The 17,010-nt window shown below is 44.1% G+C and overlaps 1 protein-coding gene across 8 annotated transcripts in view; it reads right to left on the reverse strand.

Moving 5' to 3' along the window:
• LOC113015958 (diacylglycerol kinase zeta-like) overlaps positions 1-17,010 on the reverse strand; it is an 89,002-nt gene that overhangs the window by 31,251 nt on the left and 40,741 nt on the right. For 6 of the 8 annotated variants that reach the window (XM_026158349.1, XM_026158347.1, XM_026158346.1 and 3 more), the window contains 16 exons: positions 16,855-16,920; positions 15,185-15,283; positions 14,720-14,802; positions 13,012-13,072; positions 10,095-10,208; positions 9,396-9,533; positions 9,041-9,119; positions 8,893-8,948; positions 8,637-8,699; positions 7,779-7,852; positions 7,278-7,389; positions 6,033-6,119; positions 5,664-5,776; positions 5,435-5,535; positions 2,579-2,658; positions 2,328-2,366 (listed from right to left, as the gene is read on the reverse strand). In XM_026158349.1, the coding sequence (XP_026014134.1) occupies positions 2,328-2,366; positions 2,579-2,658; positions 5,435-5,535; positions 5,664-5,776; positions 6,033-6,119; positions 7,278-7,389; positions 7,779-7,852; positions 8,637-8,699; positions 8,893-8,948; positions 9,041-9,119; positions 9,396-9,533; positions 10,095-10,208; positions 13,012-13,072; positions 14,720-14,802; positions 15,185-15,283; positions 16,855-16,920 (1,365 nt within the window). The remainder of the gene's footprint in view (positions 1-2,327; positions 2,367-2,578; positions 2,659-5,434; positions 5,536-5,663; positions 5,777-6,032; positions 6,120-7,277; positions 7,390-7,778; positions 7,853-8,636; positions 8,700-8,892; positions 8,949-9,040; positions 9,120-9,395; positions 9,534-10,094; positions 10,209-13,011; positions 13,073-14,719; positions 14,803-15,184; positions 15,284-16,854; positions 16,921-17,010) is intronic. The other 2 variants (XM_026158342.1, XM_026158345.1) reach the window with 1 other exon arrangement.

Raw genomic sequence — 17,010 nt, forward strand, 5'->3', positions numbered from 1 at the left:
GCAGCAAATATCGATCAGACTTTATGTGGAAGAGAAACTAAGTCCACGTGAAATGTCTGAAGCTCATTGTTAAGACACACCACGTGGAAGTGACTGTGTCACGGAGCCCATACTGTCTTCTTATTCTTATATCTGTGTGCTGTGTCTGGTGCTTGTGTGATGGAGTAAATATTCCATCAGGGACGGAGGACGACTGATGCCTTCAGCAACCCTGCTGTCAGACGTTACCGCTGCTCTGGCTCTGCTCTGCGGAAACCTAAAAATGAATGTTGTTGTATTAACTGATATTTCCTAAGGTCAGACTTTGCATAGAAATGTTTCTACTGAAGGCTGAACCCACACTCGTTCACATTTTTACCACAGTTGTCTAGTGTAGAGCAAAACCTACATATGGTATAAACAGAAGTTTCAAGATTTTTTATTTTGAGATAACAAATCTTCATCAGCTAGAATGATGCGATTTGCTCGATGATGTTATTTGTCTAACCTTCCATCTTTTTCTAACACGTTTACCTTTTACCAAGTAAGCCTGCAATGTGAGAGCGAAGTGCTCTAATAGGGTGATATGGTACTACAAGGTCATTAAGATAAGATGGGGCCTGATTATTTAAGACCTTGTATGTGAGGAGCAGGATTTTGAATTCTGGATTTAACAGGAAGCCAAAACAGGAGAAATCTGCTCTCTCTTTCTAGTCCCTGTCAGGACTCTTGCTGCAGCATTTTGGATCAGCTGAAGGCTTTTCAGGGAGTTTTTAGGACTTCCTGATAATAATGAATTACAGTCGTCCAGCCTGGAAGTAATAAATGCATGAACTAGTTTTTCCGCGTCACTCTGAGACAGGATATTTCTAACTTTAGAGATGTTGCGCAAATGGAAGAACGCAGTCTTACATATTTGTTTAATATGTGCGTTGAAGGACATGTCCTGGTCAAAAATGACTCCAAGGTTCCTCATAGTGTTACTGGAGGCCAAGGTAATGCCATCCAGAGTAAGGATCTGCTTAGATACCATATTTCTAAGCTTTTCAGGGCCGAGTACAATAACCTCAGTTTGATCTGAATTAAGAAGCAGAAAGTTAGCGGCCATCCAGGTCTTTATGTCTTTAAGACATTCCTGCAGTTTAACTCATTGGTGTGTGTTATCTGGCTTCATGGACAGATAGAGCTGGGTGTCATCTGCATAGCAGTGTAAATGTATGCTATGTCTTCTAATGATGCTGCCTAAGGGAAGCATGTATAATGTAAACAGAATTGGTCCTAGCACTGAACCCTGTGGAACTCCATAATTAACCTCAGTGTGTGAAGAGGACTCTCCATTTACATGCACAAACTGGAGTCTATTAGATAGATATGATACAAACCACTGCAGCACAGTACCTGTAATACCTACAGCATGTTCTAATCGCTCTAATAGGATATTATGATCAACAGTATCGAACGCTGCACTGAGGTCTAGCAGGACAAGCACAGAGATGAGTCCACTGTCAGAGGCCATAAGAAGATCATTTGTAACCTTCACTAAAGCTGTTTCTGTGCTGTGATGAGCTCTGAAACCTGACTGAAACTCTTCAAATAAACCTCTGCAGATGATCTGTTAGCTGTTTGACAACTACTCTTTCAAGGATGTTTGATATGAAAGGAAGGTTGGAGATTGGCCTATAATTAGCTAAGACTGCTGGGTCTAGAGATGCTTTTTGAGTAAAGGTGTAACTACAGCCAGCTTGAAGGCCTGTGGTACATAGCTGATTATTAGAGATAGGTTGATCATATTTAAGATCGAAGCATTAATTAATGGCAGGACTTCTTTGAGCAGTTTTGTAGGAATGGGGTCTAAAAGACGTTGAGGATTATTCTGGATGCTTCTATCAGTAGTAGTCAATAACCCAACTATGGTATTCTAGTTTTTCTATAAAGTTAAATAAAACTGCACTCAAAGATAATAGAACAACAGAACAAGTCGGTAATATTTTGGCCAATAGTCACACTTTTTACTGCAGATCTCTTTGTAGACACACTCACTCTGGATGCTCTCATATTCAGGCTATGCACACCATAGAAATCAATATTACCAAGATGAACCTCTCAGGGGGATTCTTAACCAACCAAAACGTTCAAGCTAATAAAAAAATAATCAGTTTCATTAACAACAAAAGGAAAAACTAAATTTTTAAATGTTCTTGATTACTGTGAACATTCGGCTTTCGTTGCTACAGGAGTCCGTTTTCCGATTAAAACTAGAATACAAAAGTGTTGAGCAAGCTTTTATTTCCCATGTGTCTCTGAGCCAAACAAGTGTAGAACATAAAGCCCGACATTTTACTACCAACCTGCAGTCCCACAGGTATAGGATGAAGAGAGCAGAAGTCCTAAAGGTAAAGATAAGAGCAGGAATGTAGAAGGAAACGCACTCACGCACAGACACGGAGCTTAATTAGCTTTACTCCAACTTTTAAAAAGAGTTTTCGTGCTTCTTCACGATTTTGTGTCACTGCACTTTTCTATTTAATAACACAGAACAATGACCCTTTCATCTCAACGTATCTCCTCTGCCACTCTTGTTCTCTCTTCTTCTTCTTACCTCTTGTAATCGCTGGATGTGTTCTCTGCAGGTCTCTAAGTCACTGTCACCAGGAACCACGATCAGTCCCAGAGGAATGGCTGGAGATACAGAGGAACAGGACAATTATCCACCAGCACTTTGATATCTACTTATACACTCTGCAGTCCTCAGGACCCTGAGAGTCTAATTCTGGTCATGTAGCAGCGTGACTCAGAGCTGGGATCGCACTTAAATGGTACAAAGTATACATGTGAGCGGTCGGCAGTACTGTGGTTCCTATGGGCCAAACTGGGAACTGCAAACTGTTTCCCCCACTGTAAGTAAACACCTTCATTCAGTTAACGTAAGAATTTAATTTCCCTGTGACAAAACGAGCAGCACAAGCAGGAGCAGAAGACGTTTTCTTTAAAATGAGTCATTGAGTCCGTAAAATGACAACATATTGGACAACTGCACATCAGATGGTTTTCATCCAGGGCCAGAATTTAGTATTTAGTGCCAAATTGATAATGGCACCAGTAACTTTTATTTTAATAAATAAGCCTGACCAAGCTGGCTTCCCATCAGTAAGCCGATGTGGATGCTGAAAGAAAAAAAAGTGCCCCACGAGGCAGCCCAGGCCAGCAGCCTGCACCAGCACAGCACTGCTGGCTGAACATCACACAGCTCATTGTGCTGGAAAAGCTGTCAGACTGCGTGAAGACTTGAACACACACACACACACACACACACACACACACACACACACACACCCCTCAGCGAGGGAGACAAAGTCGACGGTTGCTTCACTAACAGCAGCCCAGTGAAAGCTTGACAGGTTCAAGAAAAGTGTGGCTTGTTTACTTTTTTGCTAATTGACTTCTCTCACAATATTTCTTGAAAGCAGGCGCGGACAGCGGTCTATTAGCCAGACACACCTTCAAACAGTCACCACAGCGCTGCTTTCAAAGGCAGCTGCTGCATTTGTAGCCGCACACACTGACCTTTTCAAGTAACAGACAAGGCAAAAACATGTAGAACCAGTAAAACAGGCAGATTGTTTTCCAGGGAAACTGTGAACCTTCAGACAAAGAGAAGAACGCCTTCGTTCTCAGACTGCAGTGTTTACCTCCAGTTAGCCATAATTCCAACACTTCTAAAGATCCCTGCTAGTGTTTGGAAGTGTTACTGCGAACAGTACTACAGCACTGCTAACTTTACGTTTCTATTCTCTTTCTATTGTGCTGTTTTCAGTGGTTTCGATTCAGCAGCTTGCACATTCGCAATTTCTCTTCTCTTTTATTTCCTATTGACTCGGCGCCTGACTGGAAACACAGTCACAGCTTACAGATAATAAGCTACAACTAAAAGTGAGCTGCTGTTTTCACATTTCACAGATGGTAGTAACAATAAATGTAATGAAACCGTATAGTTATTAAACATCCTTCAACCTTTATTAAGAGTCTCTATTCTGTGCTTAGCGTGCACACAGAGCCACAGGAGTGGCATTGAGATGATACACTGAGCCTCTGGCTATGAAATGTTTTTCTTTTTTGAATCGTCTCCCTGAGTGTGACACATCTACAAGCTGAGAGCAGTGATGGACTTACATAATGAAAACTTCTGCAAGCGAGAACAGAGAACGAGGCATAAAATATGACGCTAATTATCTGAAACCAAAACATGCTGGAAATATATTGAAAACAAAGCAATGAGGTAATGCCACTATGAATTCTTAATAAGCAATGAAAAATATTAATATCGATGTTTCCACTTTGGGCAAAGACCTGCAATCATATGTTGTCTTTGCAAATGAAACACATAAAATTTACCATTATTACCAGTTTACAGTGTTATGAAACGTGCTGTTTGTAACAACAAAGGTAACAGCGCCACCATGTGGTCTGACATAGCACTGCATGTGCACGGCTGCAAAGCCCACTGACTGTAATTGTCTCTAATGAGGAAGATCATAGAGCCGTCCCTTTCTATATTCCTGAAACATCGGAGACGTGCGCTGTTCTCTGCTGTCTGTGCAGCATGAACTGAAACGAGGAGGTCTGACGCGAGCACAGCGATGAGGAACGACTGAGATGGCTGAAAATGAACATGTTGACCTTCACGCCTCTTCTCCACCTTTCAATCATCGAGCAGTTTTTATTTCCTTGTCAGCCTGAAGATGCTGCTGTCATTCAGCTACGCTACATAAGCCGACGGTTTATTGAATCTCCAAGCCAACTTTTCATTTAATTACATATTTTTAAAAAGTTGGTGTGTGGCAGGTTCATCACTATGTACTCCTGTCTCTACTTCTTTGAGCTGATGTTATCAAATTCAGTTACTTGCATCCCAGCCAGCAGGAAATTCAGCCAAATTCCAGGTGTTTGAGTGTTGTGTTGGCCAATCAGCAACACTTTACTTGATAAGTGACAATACAGCCACGAGACCAGAACCCATACATGAGATCCAACAGTACTCTTGGTACAGTGTCCTCAGCTGAGTCCCTGGATGTTGACTGAGACGGATGAAAATATTTGTTTGGCAAACAGCTACAGAAAGCATGTGGCAGGCTGGGCTGTCCCGCATGTTAAACTGAAGGGATCCTCAGTTATCTGGCAGCCTCATAATAGTGATATAAATATTATTGTCCTAATAACTTAGACATACATGTCTGTGCGGATCAACCCAAACTGAGTAACTTCATCATGTTATAAACTTCCAGTAAGGAAGCCACGGCATATTCTTGCTAAGTACAGGTCATATGATTAAAAACATAGGAATATTTGTGACATTATGAGTGAAGCGTGCATATGAAGACAGAAGCAGAATGCGTTCACAGAGTCAGCAATGTGACCGAGTGGACACACAGATGTTAGTGAGGGTGTCTCTCCTTACATGCTTGCCGTAGTTTGTCCTTGTCGTAGTGCAGAGCCTCGTAGTCACTCATGCTGATCCGGCTGACTCTGATCCTCAGCCTCTCCGGGACCGGCTGCTGACTGAGACACAAACACGGCCCAAAGACTTTTAGCAAATGCTCAGTGAAACCCGCACGTGTCATATAACGCACGCTGCTCACAGGGTTGGATTTGGCTGCTGCTGCAGTGAGTGACTAAAAAGAACGTACTCGTTGAGGTGTGGTATAGAGGTTCGCCGTTTGGTTTTCTGAACCATATTGGCCTGGTTTCTGAGGCTGATATGGATGACTGATGGAGCAAGTCTGCAAGGTTCACCGTCCACCTAAAAGCAATACAAAAGCAATAGCCTCAATCAAAAATGCAATCAGCTAAGCAGCCCACAGATTGATACCCAAATGTACTTAGACATCAGCAGAAGACCGAGGTGTTACTTGAGAGCCAGTCAGTGGGAACGATGGGTACAAGTGTAAACAGGAAGCAGGTTCAGTGACAGTGCTGGATGTTACCTCAGCCCAAAGGTGTACATTCAATATTAAAAAGCACATGGCTACAGAACGAGGCTCATGTGCACCATTTACCTGCACCGGGAGAGGTTTAGTAGTGGTGAGGATCACTTCTCTGCACTGGTTCAACCTCTCACCATGACCTCCAACCTGAAGAGTAGCCTACACACACACACACACACACACACACAGAACAACTTGAGTTCAGACTGCTTGGAATACAGTGCTTTTACACAACACTCCCACTTATGGGGGAAGTTTCAAATCACTAAGTCCAATTAAAGCTCCTATTAAAGAGCTCTGCATCAAAGGACTTCAGCTGTACAACATAATAATAATAATAATTATGTAATAATTAGGACAGATCCTTGCTTCTATCAGAAAACGTAAACAGAAAAAGCTAAATGTAGACCTGTCCCATCGAAGTGAAACTCTAAGTTCAACCAGGAGGTTCCACCTGAAACATCTGCAGCCCACAACAAACATTACCAGCTGGTTAACTAGTGAGTTTAAATTGGCCATAGAGCTGAATTCAAGCGTGAATAGCAGCCTCTGATAATAAAATAACCTGACGTTGACGTATCAGGTCAGGAGAATGTGCTTCGAGCTGATTGGTAAATGACCACATGTTACAACCAAGGATACAGAAGAGCATCTCTGAATGCACAACACACTGAACCTCGAAGCAGCCGGGCTATAGTAGCAGAACACAGCTTTTGCCCCTCTATCAACCAAGAACAGGAAGTTGAGTGTACAGTTTGCAAAGGCTCACACTGGACAGCCAGACTGGAAGACGATGCCCGGCGTGATGATTGATGACACAGTGTGGTGTAAAGAACAAAGAGCACAGTTCCATCCTGCCTGGTTTAAACCGTTCGAGCTGCTGCTGGTACATATCCCCTCGCCACCCTTTGGGTCCCAAGTTCCAAACGAGCATTGTTTAAACTCCACAGCCTGCCAGAGTATTGTTGCTGACCACGGGGTCCTCAAACATGAAGGTGGGTTCACTGTACTCATCAGCCCCACAGCACCTTTGTGATGTACTGAATGGGGTTTGGGATCAAGAACAGGCAGCTGACAGATCTGCAGCAGCCATGTGATGCTATCATGTGAATATGATGATGTTTCCATCTCTTTGCTGTATCTATGTGGTAGTAGCAAGGTGTACCTAATAATCTGTCATAATTCTGTAATTATGACAGATTTTTAGATGCGTTCTAAATCAAAAACAAAACTGAACACAAGACAAAGGCTCTCAGGTGGGAGCTGGTCATCCTCCTTTGTAACCATGGTTACCAGGACACAGAGAGAACGCCATACCAGTGAAGTCATCGTGAATCCGATAACTTCGATGTATCCGTCGTCATGGCGTTGAGGTTCAAAGTCATGATGCTCACTGGGGTTACCCCACGGTGTGGTGCCTGCACAATACCTGGGAACACAACAAGTACCATCACGAACACAGAAACACCTGCTTCAACGTGAGTGTCCAACGCACTGTATTTGTTTGAATGAACGTTGCTCAAACACCACAGCTGCAGTTCTCTTATGATATTTACAGCTGCTCTGCTTCTCTTTAATCTGAGTAGGAAATGTGCCTTTGGACTCTCGCCATTAATGTAACAACACATGACAAACACAACATGCTTTTGTAACCAAAGCTCTCCTGATAGGGCTGACTTAGGATCTAGCACCCTTTACATTTGTTAATGCTGCACACCCGGCAGCCTGACTGGTATGTATGTCTTTGTGTTACTAGTCACAGCTTACATAGATGGTAATGTGTACAACTAGCAGTTTTCTGTCAGTACACTGACTGACCTGGGGATGTTGAGGAAGACCAGGCACTGTAGCTTCAAGTCCTGAACCTTTGATGTTAAATCTGTCCCATCACACTGCAGAGGGAGACAAAGAGAGGAAGAGAGATACAGATGGACTTAAACTCATCACTTTGGCATCATCGTGGAAAAAGTCCTAAAATGCCAAAGAGAAGCACAAAGACTAACCGCCTCACTCAGCTGATCCTTACTCACACTTCCCCACATAGCAAAACTGGTATGGCCCGGATCCAGCCCACACAATGTGCTTACACATGGCCCACATACTGCAAAGAATGACGGCCCTTTGGTGGCCCAGATCAGGTTTGCCAGAGGTGGCCCACACATAGGCCAGCACAAGGCCAGTTGCAGACACACTGGTGGTCCTGAGCTGGCCCATGTGTGGATTACCTCTGGCAAACCTGATCTGGGCCACCAAAGGCAGTATGTGGGCCATCTGTAGGTGGTGTGCAGCCACGGGCCAGTTGCAGACTCACTGCTGGCCCAGATGGCAGCCTAATCTGTGCCTTAATCAAGCCCTGTAATAACAACATGCGCCAGAACATGCATAACAGTGCAAACGTAACATGACGAAACTCTGTTCAGACAGTGAATGGACTGATTCTTATATAGAGCTTTTTTACTCTCCCAATTACTCAAAGTGCTCTATACAACATGCCACACTCACCCAATCACACACTTCCTCTTATCTGAGTGCTCCATAAACCTCTGACTGGGTGTGTGCACACACTGCAGTTACCAATGATAAGTACTCTCTTGCTTGGGCCATACTCTACTGTATCTGAATACGGTGTATAAGATCTGAATCGGACAGACAGAGGTTTGGCTGACAGCTACTCACCACCACCTTGATGTGCTTTGACAGGTCTTTGGAGCTTCCCATCAGGAAATCTGAGAATGCCGTCTGTGTGAGACAAGCAGGAGTGCATCATGAAATCAAAGCAGGCCCTTATTCTTTGCTTATTGGTTGCACCAGTCACACAGACATGATTGACTGATTGGAACAGAGTTTGAAAAACGAGCAGTGGTCCTTTAAGTTGGATCATTATTAAAGACACATGCTTCCAACATGATTTTAAACTTGAGGGTAAACTCACCCCAGCGTAGAACATCTTATTCCTGAAACGACTGTTAAACTTCTCTGGGTTGGCCTCTGAAACAGTCACAGACAGTAAATGAAGCACATGCAGAGCCACCAAACAACAAGTCAGAATGTGAATCTTTGTGTCACAGTGGTGTTTGTACCTCTCGACTCGTGAAATTCAAGCGTCACATGGGCATCAAATCCTAGGCTGAAGTAATTGTTGAAAACATCCAAAGGAAGCTGAGACCATGCAGACACACACACAAAGGTTAGCTGAGGTCACATTGGTAAAGCCATTGCTTGAGAGTGTGTGTGTGTGTGTGTGTGTGTGTGTGTGTGTGTGTGTGTGTGTGTGTGTGTGTGTGTTGTAAGGGGCTTGGAAAGAAAGCATCTGGAGTTCTTTACATTTCTTGAAGATGTTTCACTTGTCATCTGAGAAGCTACTTCAGTTCCAAAACCAAATGGTAGAGAGTCCCAGGTTTGTGTGCGTGTCCATGTGCGTGCGTATGCACTGACCTTATCAGTTTGCTGTTCATCTGGCTCAGCCCCTGCACTGTGGTTTGGTTCAACCAGGAGGTTCCACCTGTCTAGCTGGACAACTGTTCCCTCCTCCACATGAGACAGGATCTTAGACAGAGGTTCATCCGTGTAGCCCTGAATGCATTCACATACAGAAATGCACGCACAAATATACAGATATGTGACACATTTAAGGAAAGTTCTGAGGGTTCACCTTCATCATAGCATGCTTTCCAGCGTGCAAACATCCGCAGAGCACAAAATTAAAATACATCAAAATAAATAAAAAGCTATGGCCCCTCCTGTGGCTGATTATGTGCCTATGTTTAAGGCACCACCACAAACCAAAATAAATTTGGGGAGAATGTTGTTCCATCCATCCAGCACTTTGCAGACACTTGTAGAATTCATGCCAAGTCAAAGGCTCACTAAAACACTTTGCATTTTTACTTCATTCTTTACTTTTAAAAAAACTGTCACTTCCAAAATCAAACGCTACAGGAGGTGAAACTCAGGGTTAATCCAAGCCTATAAACAGACTGGAGGTAAATCTAAACGTAAAAACATGGCACACACACAAGAGTTAGAAGACATGATAAATGTTGATACAAAGGAGTTTGACTTCCAGCAGCCAGCGACTGGAGTCTGGATTTATTCATGTTAGATGTGTGTGTGTGTTTCTTAGTTTGTACCCACCCCTCCCCAGTTAAGGGTCCTAGCGAGGTCATTTCCTGTCCCAAGTGGTAGCACAGCAACCGGAGGCTGGGGGGTTAATGCCAGTTCATCAAGACAGGATAGGATCCAACCCACCTGGTTCAATGCACACACACACACACACACACACACACACACACACACACACACACACACACACACACACAAAATGACTTTAACACCACAACCGCATTAATATGGCAAATCTCCGTTAGCGAGTTAACGCAGTCTGTCCTGTGCGTGGGCTGTACAGCGCTAACACGTTAACGAGCTAACCACGCTAACGGTTGTTTAGCCGCTTGTTTAGCCGCTTGTTTAGCTTGTCAACATGAGGGGGGAGACAAAGAGCGATTCAAAAGACCACTATGAGTAGAACATTGAGGAAACAGTTCACACTGCACGGGATAGGGTTACCGGGGCCCCACCCTGGAGCCAGTCCTCGGGAGGATCCTCGAGACAAGCGTCTGGTGGTCGGGCCTTAGTCCATGGGGCAGGTGCAGCTCGACAAAGGACATGGGCCCATCCTCCTGTAGGCCCACTACCCGCACGAGGCACTGTTGGAGTCGGGTGCAATGTGTGTCGGGTGGCAGCCAGGAGCAGGCCCTGGGAGACCGATCCCTGACTACCAAAACTAGTGACTGGGACATGAAATGTCACCTCCCTGGTGGGGAAGGTATAGTCGGGCTCACCTCAATGCACATCTTGGGCTCTGGAACCAGTCTCCTGGAGAGGGGTTGGACTCTGTCTTAGTCTGGAGTTGCCCCTGGTGAAAGGCAGCTTGTATCCCCTTGGCTTGCTGCCTCTACGTTGGGGTTTCTCCCGGTGGACGAGAGAGTTTGCTCCCTGCGCCTACGGGTCGGGGAATGGGTCCTGACTGTGGTCTGCACTTATGGGCCAAACAACGGTTCAGAAACGCAGCCTTCTTGGAATCCCTGGGTGAAGTGCTTGAGGGTGCTCCACCTGGAGACTCTGTTGTCCTACGCGGAGGACGTCCAAAAGTGCACGTGGCACCAAGACACCCTAGGCCGCAGGTCGATGATTGATTTTAGAATCGTATCACCAGACCTGCGGGATATCTTCTGGTCAGTCGGGTGAAGAGAGGGGCAGAGTTGTCAACTGATCACCACCTGGTGGTGAGTTGGATCAGGTGGCGGGGGAGGATACTGGACAGACCTGGTGTAGCAGAGGCCCTGGACCACAAGATCTTCAACTCACACCTCCGGCAGAGCTTCAATAAGTCTGAATGGGCCATGTTCAGCACCTCCATTGCCCAAGCTGCTGCACTGAGCTGCGGACACAAGGCAGTTGGTGCATAGTACGGGTGGAGTACTGATGACTGCAACTGAGAACATTGTTGGGCGGTAGAAGGAATACTTCTACCGCCCGACGAGGGGGACGAGTCGTTTATCTCTGGGGGTGATGTCACTGAGGCAGTGAAACTGCTCCTTGGTGGCAGGGCGATGTGGTGGATGAGGTTCGCCCTGAGTTCCTGAAGGCTCTGGATCTTGTAGGGCTGTCCTGGTTGACACGCCTCTACAATGTTGCATGGAGGTCAGGGGCAGTACCTCTAGATTGGCAGACTGGGGTGGTTGTTCCAACTATAGGGGGATCACACTCCTCAGCCTGGGAATGTCTATGCCAGGGTGCTGGAAAGTAGAGTCATTCCGTTAGTTGAATCTCGGATACAGGAGGAACAAGGTAATGTTCCTGGTCATGGAACACTGGACCAGCTCTTTATCGGCTCAAGGATACTTGAGGGTGAATGGGAGTTTGCCCAACCAGTCTACATGTGCTTTGTGGACTTGGAGAAGGCATGTGACCATGTCCCTCGGGCCATGCAATCCTTATACAACCGTTGCAGCTCCGCAATAAGCTGGACTTGTTTCCGGTTGGTGATGTACTCTGCCAGAGCCACCCTCTGCTCTGCATCTCTAGGTGTAGCCAAGTGGCACAAGGCTTTCACTTTGGAGGTCTCAGAATCTCATCTCCGCTTTTCGCGGATGATGTGGTTCTGTTGCCCTCATCAGGCGAATGGAACAGTTCGCAGCAGAGTGTGTTATAGGATATGAATTACCATATTTATTGTTTGATTGTTTAGTCCTGTTGGATTATAAATAAAGACACTGCTCAGAAACGGACTGTTCTGTACTACCTGTCTAAACCAATCAAATGGAAGCTAATTAGTGGCTTTGAACATTTTAACTCCTTAGTACAAAAAGTAAGGTTTTCTTGAAGCAGTGCTCAGATGACACTCATGCATTTATTCTGCCAGTCAGAGGTTCATTCAACTAAATCAACCTGCAGCTAGTGTAGCCTGCAGGGACAGCCCTCTAAAGCGCTCTGCAGAAAGTTGATCACTAGAGATTTTGAGCATAAAGAGCCCAAGTCTCCAGTCAGCAAAGGTCTGAGACTTTGTGATGTCAGAGGAAGAACAGCATCACTAAACCAGATCTCATGAGGGGAAGCCAAGCCGAAAGCTTGAAACTGGAAATCTATCCATCCATCTATCAACTTCTAAATAATATGCAAATTAAATACACATTATAATTCATTTGATTTGTAGTTTTACACCCTGATTAAAAGCAAGAACGGTTTAAGCAGGGCTCTGTACTACTATTACAGTACTGTTTTGTCCAAGCATGAGCTCAGACAAGAAGCAAATGTGCACATTTAAAAAGCTTGGTCCAGCAGGTCCTGGGAGTGCAAAAACACTCGTAGCTAATGATCAGCAATTTACCATATTTTCTTATATCTGAGACTATTTTCAAATAGAGGTAAGAGAAATCATTCCACCTAGTAAATAATTTATTCCCAGGCGGCAGCTGAATGCAAATGCACATGACTTTTGCAAAGTGAACATATTAATGGTACATGTCTGTGTGCATGTGGTCATTCTTACAGTGCCGTCTCCTCCACAGGCCAGTATCCTTAGGTTATGGACTTTACGATACAGCTCCAAACTACAAGACAAAGGTCGATGGTTAATTCAGTTCATTCTAACACAGCAGATATACAGTGGTGTGAAAAAGTGTCCGATTTCCTGAGTTTTTTGGTATGTTTGTCACACTTAAATGTTTCAGATCATCAAACAAATTCAAATATTAGACAAGGACAACACAAGTATCATCTTTGTAGAATTGTTGTAATTCAACCTCATTTGAGGGTTTTTGAGGATGAACAGCCTTTTAGATCGGATGCAGGTCAGGACTCCAAAGTCTTCATTTTGTTTTTCTTAAGCCACTCAGAGGTGGACTCGCTGGTGTGTTTTCGATCATTATCCTGCTGCAGAACAGAAGCGTCTTCGAGGTCACAAACAGATGGCCGGACATTCTGCTTCAGAAAGCTTCAGCAGAACTGATGCTTCCATTTGCTGCAGCCAGGCTCCCAGGTCCTGCCCCAGACCATCACACAACCACCACCAGCCAATTTTACTGTTGGTATGATGTTCCTTTTTCTGAAATGCTGTGCTAGTTTTACGCCAGATGTGATGAGGCACACTGAAAAAATTAAACTTCTGTCTCTTCAGTCCACAGAACACTTTTCAAACTGGGGGTCATCAAGATGTTTTTTTGGCAACACTGAGACGAACCTTTATGTTCCTTTTTGCTCAGCAGTGGGTTTCATCTCAGAACTCTTGCAGGCCAGTTGTGCCCTGCGTCTGTCTTATGGTGGAGTCAAAGTGAGGCCTGCAGTTCTTTGGATGCTTCTCTCTTAGATAAATCGTTACTGTGCTCTTGGGGTAATTTTGGCCAGCTGGCCACTTCTGGGAAGGTTCGCCGCCGTTCCTTGTCTTTGCCTTCTGTGGATAATGGCTCTCATTCTGGTCTCGGTCTACTTCCCTTTGTCAGGCTGGTCATAGTTAAGTGACTTCTTGACTAAGAACAGGTGGTGGCAGTAATCAGGCCTGGGTTTAAGCTTCACCACAGTAAACCACATATACCACAGTTAATTTACATTAAACGAGGGTGGGGTGGAATTTTTTCCCTTTAATAATAAACAATGATAAACAGCTTCATTTAGTAACTGTATTTAGTGTTTACTCATATTATCTTCTGTTTATCTAATATTTAACTTTGTTTGATGATCTGAAACATTAAGGGTGACTAACCTTGAACAACAAATAGGAAATCAGGAAGGTGGAAAACATTATTTCACACAACTGTACATGTGTATGTGTATGTATATGTGTATGTGTATGTGCATGTGTATGTGTATGTATATGTGCATGTATATGTGCATGTATATGTATATGTGTATGTGCATGTATATGTATATGTATATGTGTATGTGCATGTACATGTGCATGTATATGTGCATGTACATGTGCATGTATATGTGCATGTATATGTACATGTATATGTGCATGTATATGTATATGTGCATGTACAGTACATGTGTATGTGCATGTATATGTGCATGTATATGTACATGTATATGTATATGTGTATGTGCATGTACATGTGCATGTATATGTGCATGTATATGTACATGTATATGTGCATGTATATGTATATGTGCATGTACAGTACATGTGCATGTATATGTGTATGTATATGTATATGTGCATGTACAGTACATGTATATGTGTATGTGTGTGAGACACTAACCCCTCCTTTGGTCCTCCTTGGCTCAGGTCAAACACCTGTCTGGGGTTCAGATACCACATGAAGGACTGCAAAATCTTAGTGCCCTGACCAACAGAGAAGCAGTCAGTCAGACACACTTCGTCACAGTTTTTGTTCCTGTGAGTCCACAGATATGTTCATGTTTGTTTCATTGTGGCCTCAAACATCAACAGTGACACGATTGATCACTAATGTTCTCTCTTTGGTAATGAGTTAGTTAACTACACCAAGTTATTATTTTACTTTTGTTTAGAATTGACTTTGTTTTAGTTTATATTTTAGTTATTTTTCCAGCTTTTGTCCTGTGGTTTACTGTTTTTATTTAAAATGTAAAACTTTCTGTTGCCAAAAACACTAGATCTAAATCATTTTGGACAAAAAGAGGACTACTACGAGGCCACTGACTGCATGCCTGCACTGGTGTGGATCTGTTTCAAATCTGAGTACCTGGTTTCCTCCACTCTTGGGATTGACAAACACAAGCAGGGGTTTCATAAGTGGTGATGGGATGGGTCGGATTATGAATGGCTTCCACTGCCGCCCGTCCTGTCAGAGAAAAAACAGGATCTGCTCAGATGGTCAAAAGCACAGCAGCTGTTGTTCACTGCAGTATTTAAAAAATAGAATTAAGGACCGAAAACTAAAAGCTATTTTAGCTTCTCATTAGAAGACATCTGAAGGTTTCCTGTGCCAAACTAAAAGCAAGTCATGTCCTAAAAAACAGGCTTTATTAACCAGTCATCATCACAGAAACAATATTTAATGTGTGACTGTAGAACAGTGCAGACTGTTCCCGATTTGCTGCCTCCTCATAAACGTCCTGTTACACATGAAGTGAACATGGAAGAAGCTCTGCTTTGACTTTATGAGAATTCAATAAACTGAGTGCATCTTACGCACACTCACATCAACCTTTTACTAAAACAAAAAACTAAAATAAAAATAGAAGAAAATAGAACTAGAGTTAGAAAACAGACTGATTGTGGTATTACAATCAATTACAATCATCTATAGCTATTCGTAAAAACATCCATCCATTCATCCTCTTATCATTTTCAGGGTCACGGGGGGGCTGGAGCCTCTCCCAGCTGTGGCTGTGAAGGTCCTCAGCCTCCAGGTCATCGAAGTTTGAAAGAGGAGTGAAAGAAGCATCTATGTCCGCTGTGACGGAACGACCATCTTTGAACAGAGGGCGGGGCTTATCACACCAACTGTCTGCCATCTATGATACAGCTTTGAGATCCTTCCCAGACGCCTTAACGCCCACTCACATCCTGGGCCACTTGACCTCAGGAGATCACATGATAGGGTGGGGCCAGGTTTCACAATGGGCCTTGGGGACACTCATAGGGCTTAAATCTGGGACTCTCCACCAATTGTCTCTTAGAACTGAGAAGTTTCTTCGGCTCTAAGAAACGTCTTCAAGAAACTCGAACGTCCAGACGCTTTTCTTTCCAAGCTCCTCAGACTACGATGGCCTGGATGACCGAGAAGCTTCACAGACGCTGGCTGTGTCTGTCCCAGCTGGGATAGGCTCCTCCCTATATCAGCTGTCTTAGGGGGAGGGGCAGGGTACACCCTGGACAGGTCGCCAGTCTGTCGCAGAGCTAACACGTAGAGACAAACAACAACTCACACTCACATTCACACCAGTGGGCAATTTAGAATGACCAATTAACCTGACCCCACTAACGTCATGGAGAGTGGACGGAGGAACCCACGCAAACCTGGCCAGGTGGTGGAACTGAACTCAGGACCTTCTTGCTGTGAGGCAACAGTGCTCACCACCGCACCACTGTACTGCCTTTAATGGAGTCATATAGCATCTTTACAACGTGTATAAATGTAGGTAAGGCACTAACGTTGATGCATGGACTGTACAAAGATGTCAGCATGTGAACCGGGGCTGAGCTTGCCCTCCGTGTTTGGATGATATCATCGGAAACGTGCTGTTCAAAGGTTCTTTTTCCAAAAATAAAATATATAAAGTGTTCGTGTGTTGATTTAAGATGACAAAGACTCACAAACACTAGACAGGCTTCGCTGTTTGCTTAAGACGCCAGAGTTCAAGCTTCCTCTGCAGTGTGCCTTAGCCCACCCTGTAGCACAAGACTAACCTCTTTTTTGCTGCTTTTCCTCTTGAACGATGTTCTCTTTTTCTTTTTGCTGGACTTCATCGATGACTGTGAGATGGAGAAAAAGCAGCTGATTTCACATCATTTCATCATTTGTACTGCCATCACTACTCCCCACAGTTCCTTTTATTCTATCCA

This window comes from Astatotilapia calliptera, chromosome 23 (genome assembly GCF_900246225.1).
Source record: "Astatotilapia calliptera chromosome 23, fAstCal1.2, whole genome shotgun sequence".
In the NCBI taxonomy this organism is placed as follows: Eukaryota; Metazoa; Chordata; class Actinopteri; order Cichliformes; family Cichlidae; genus Astatotilapia; species Astatotilapia calliptera.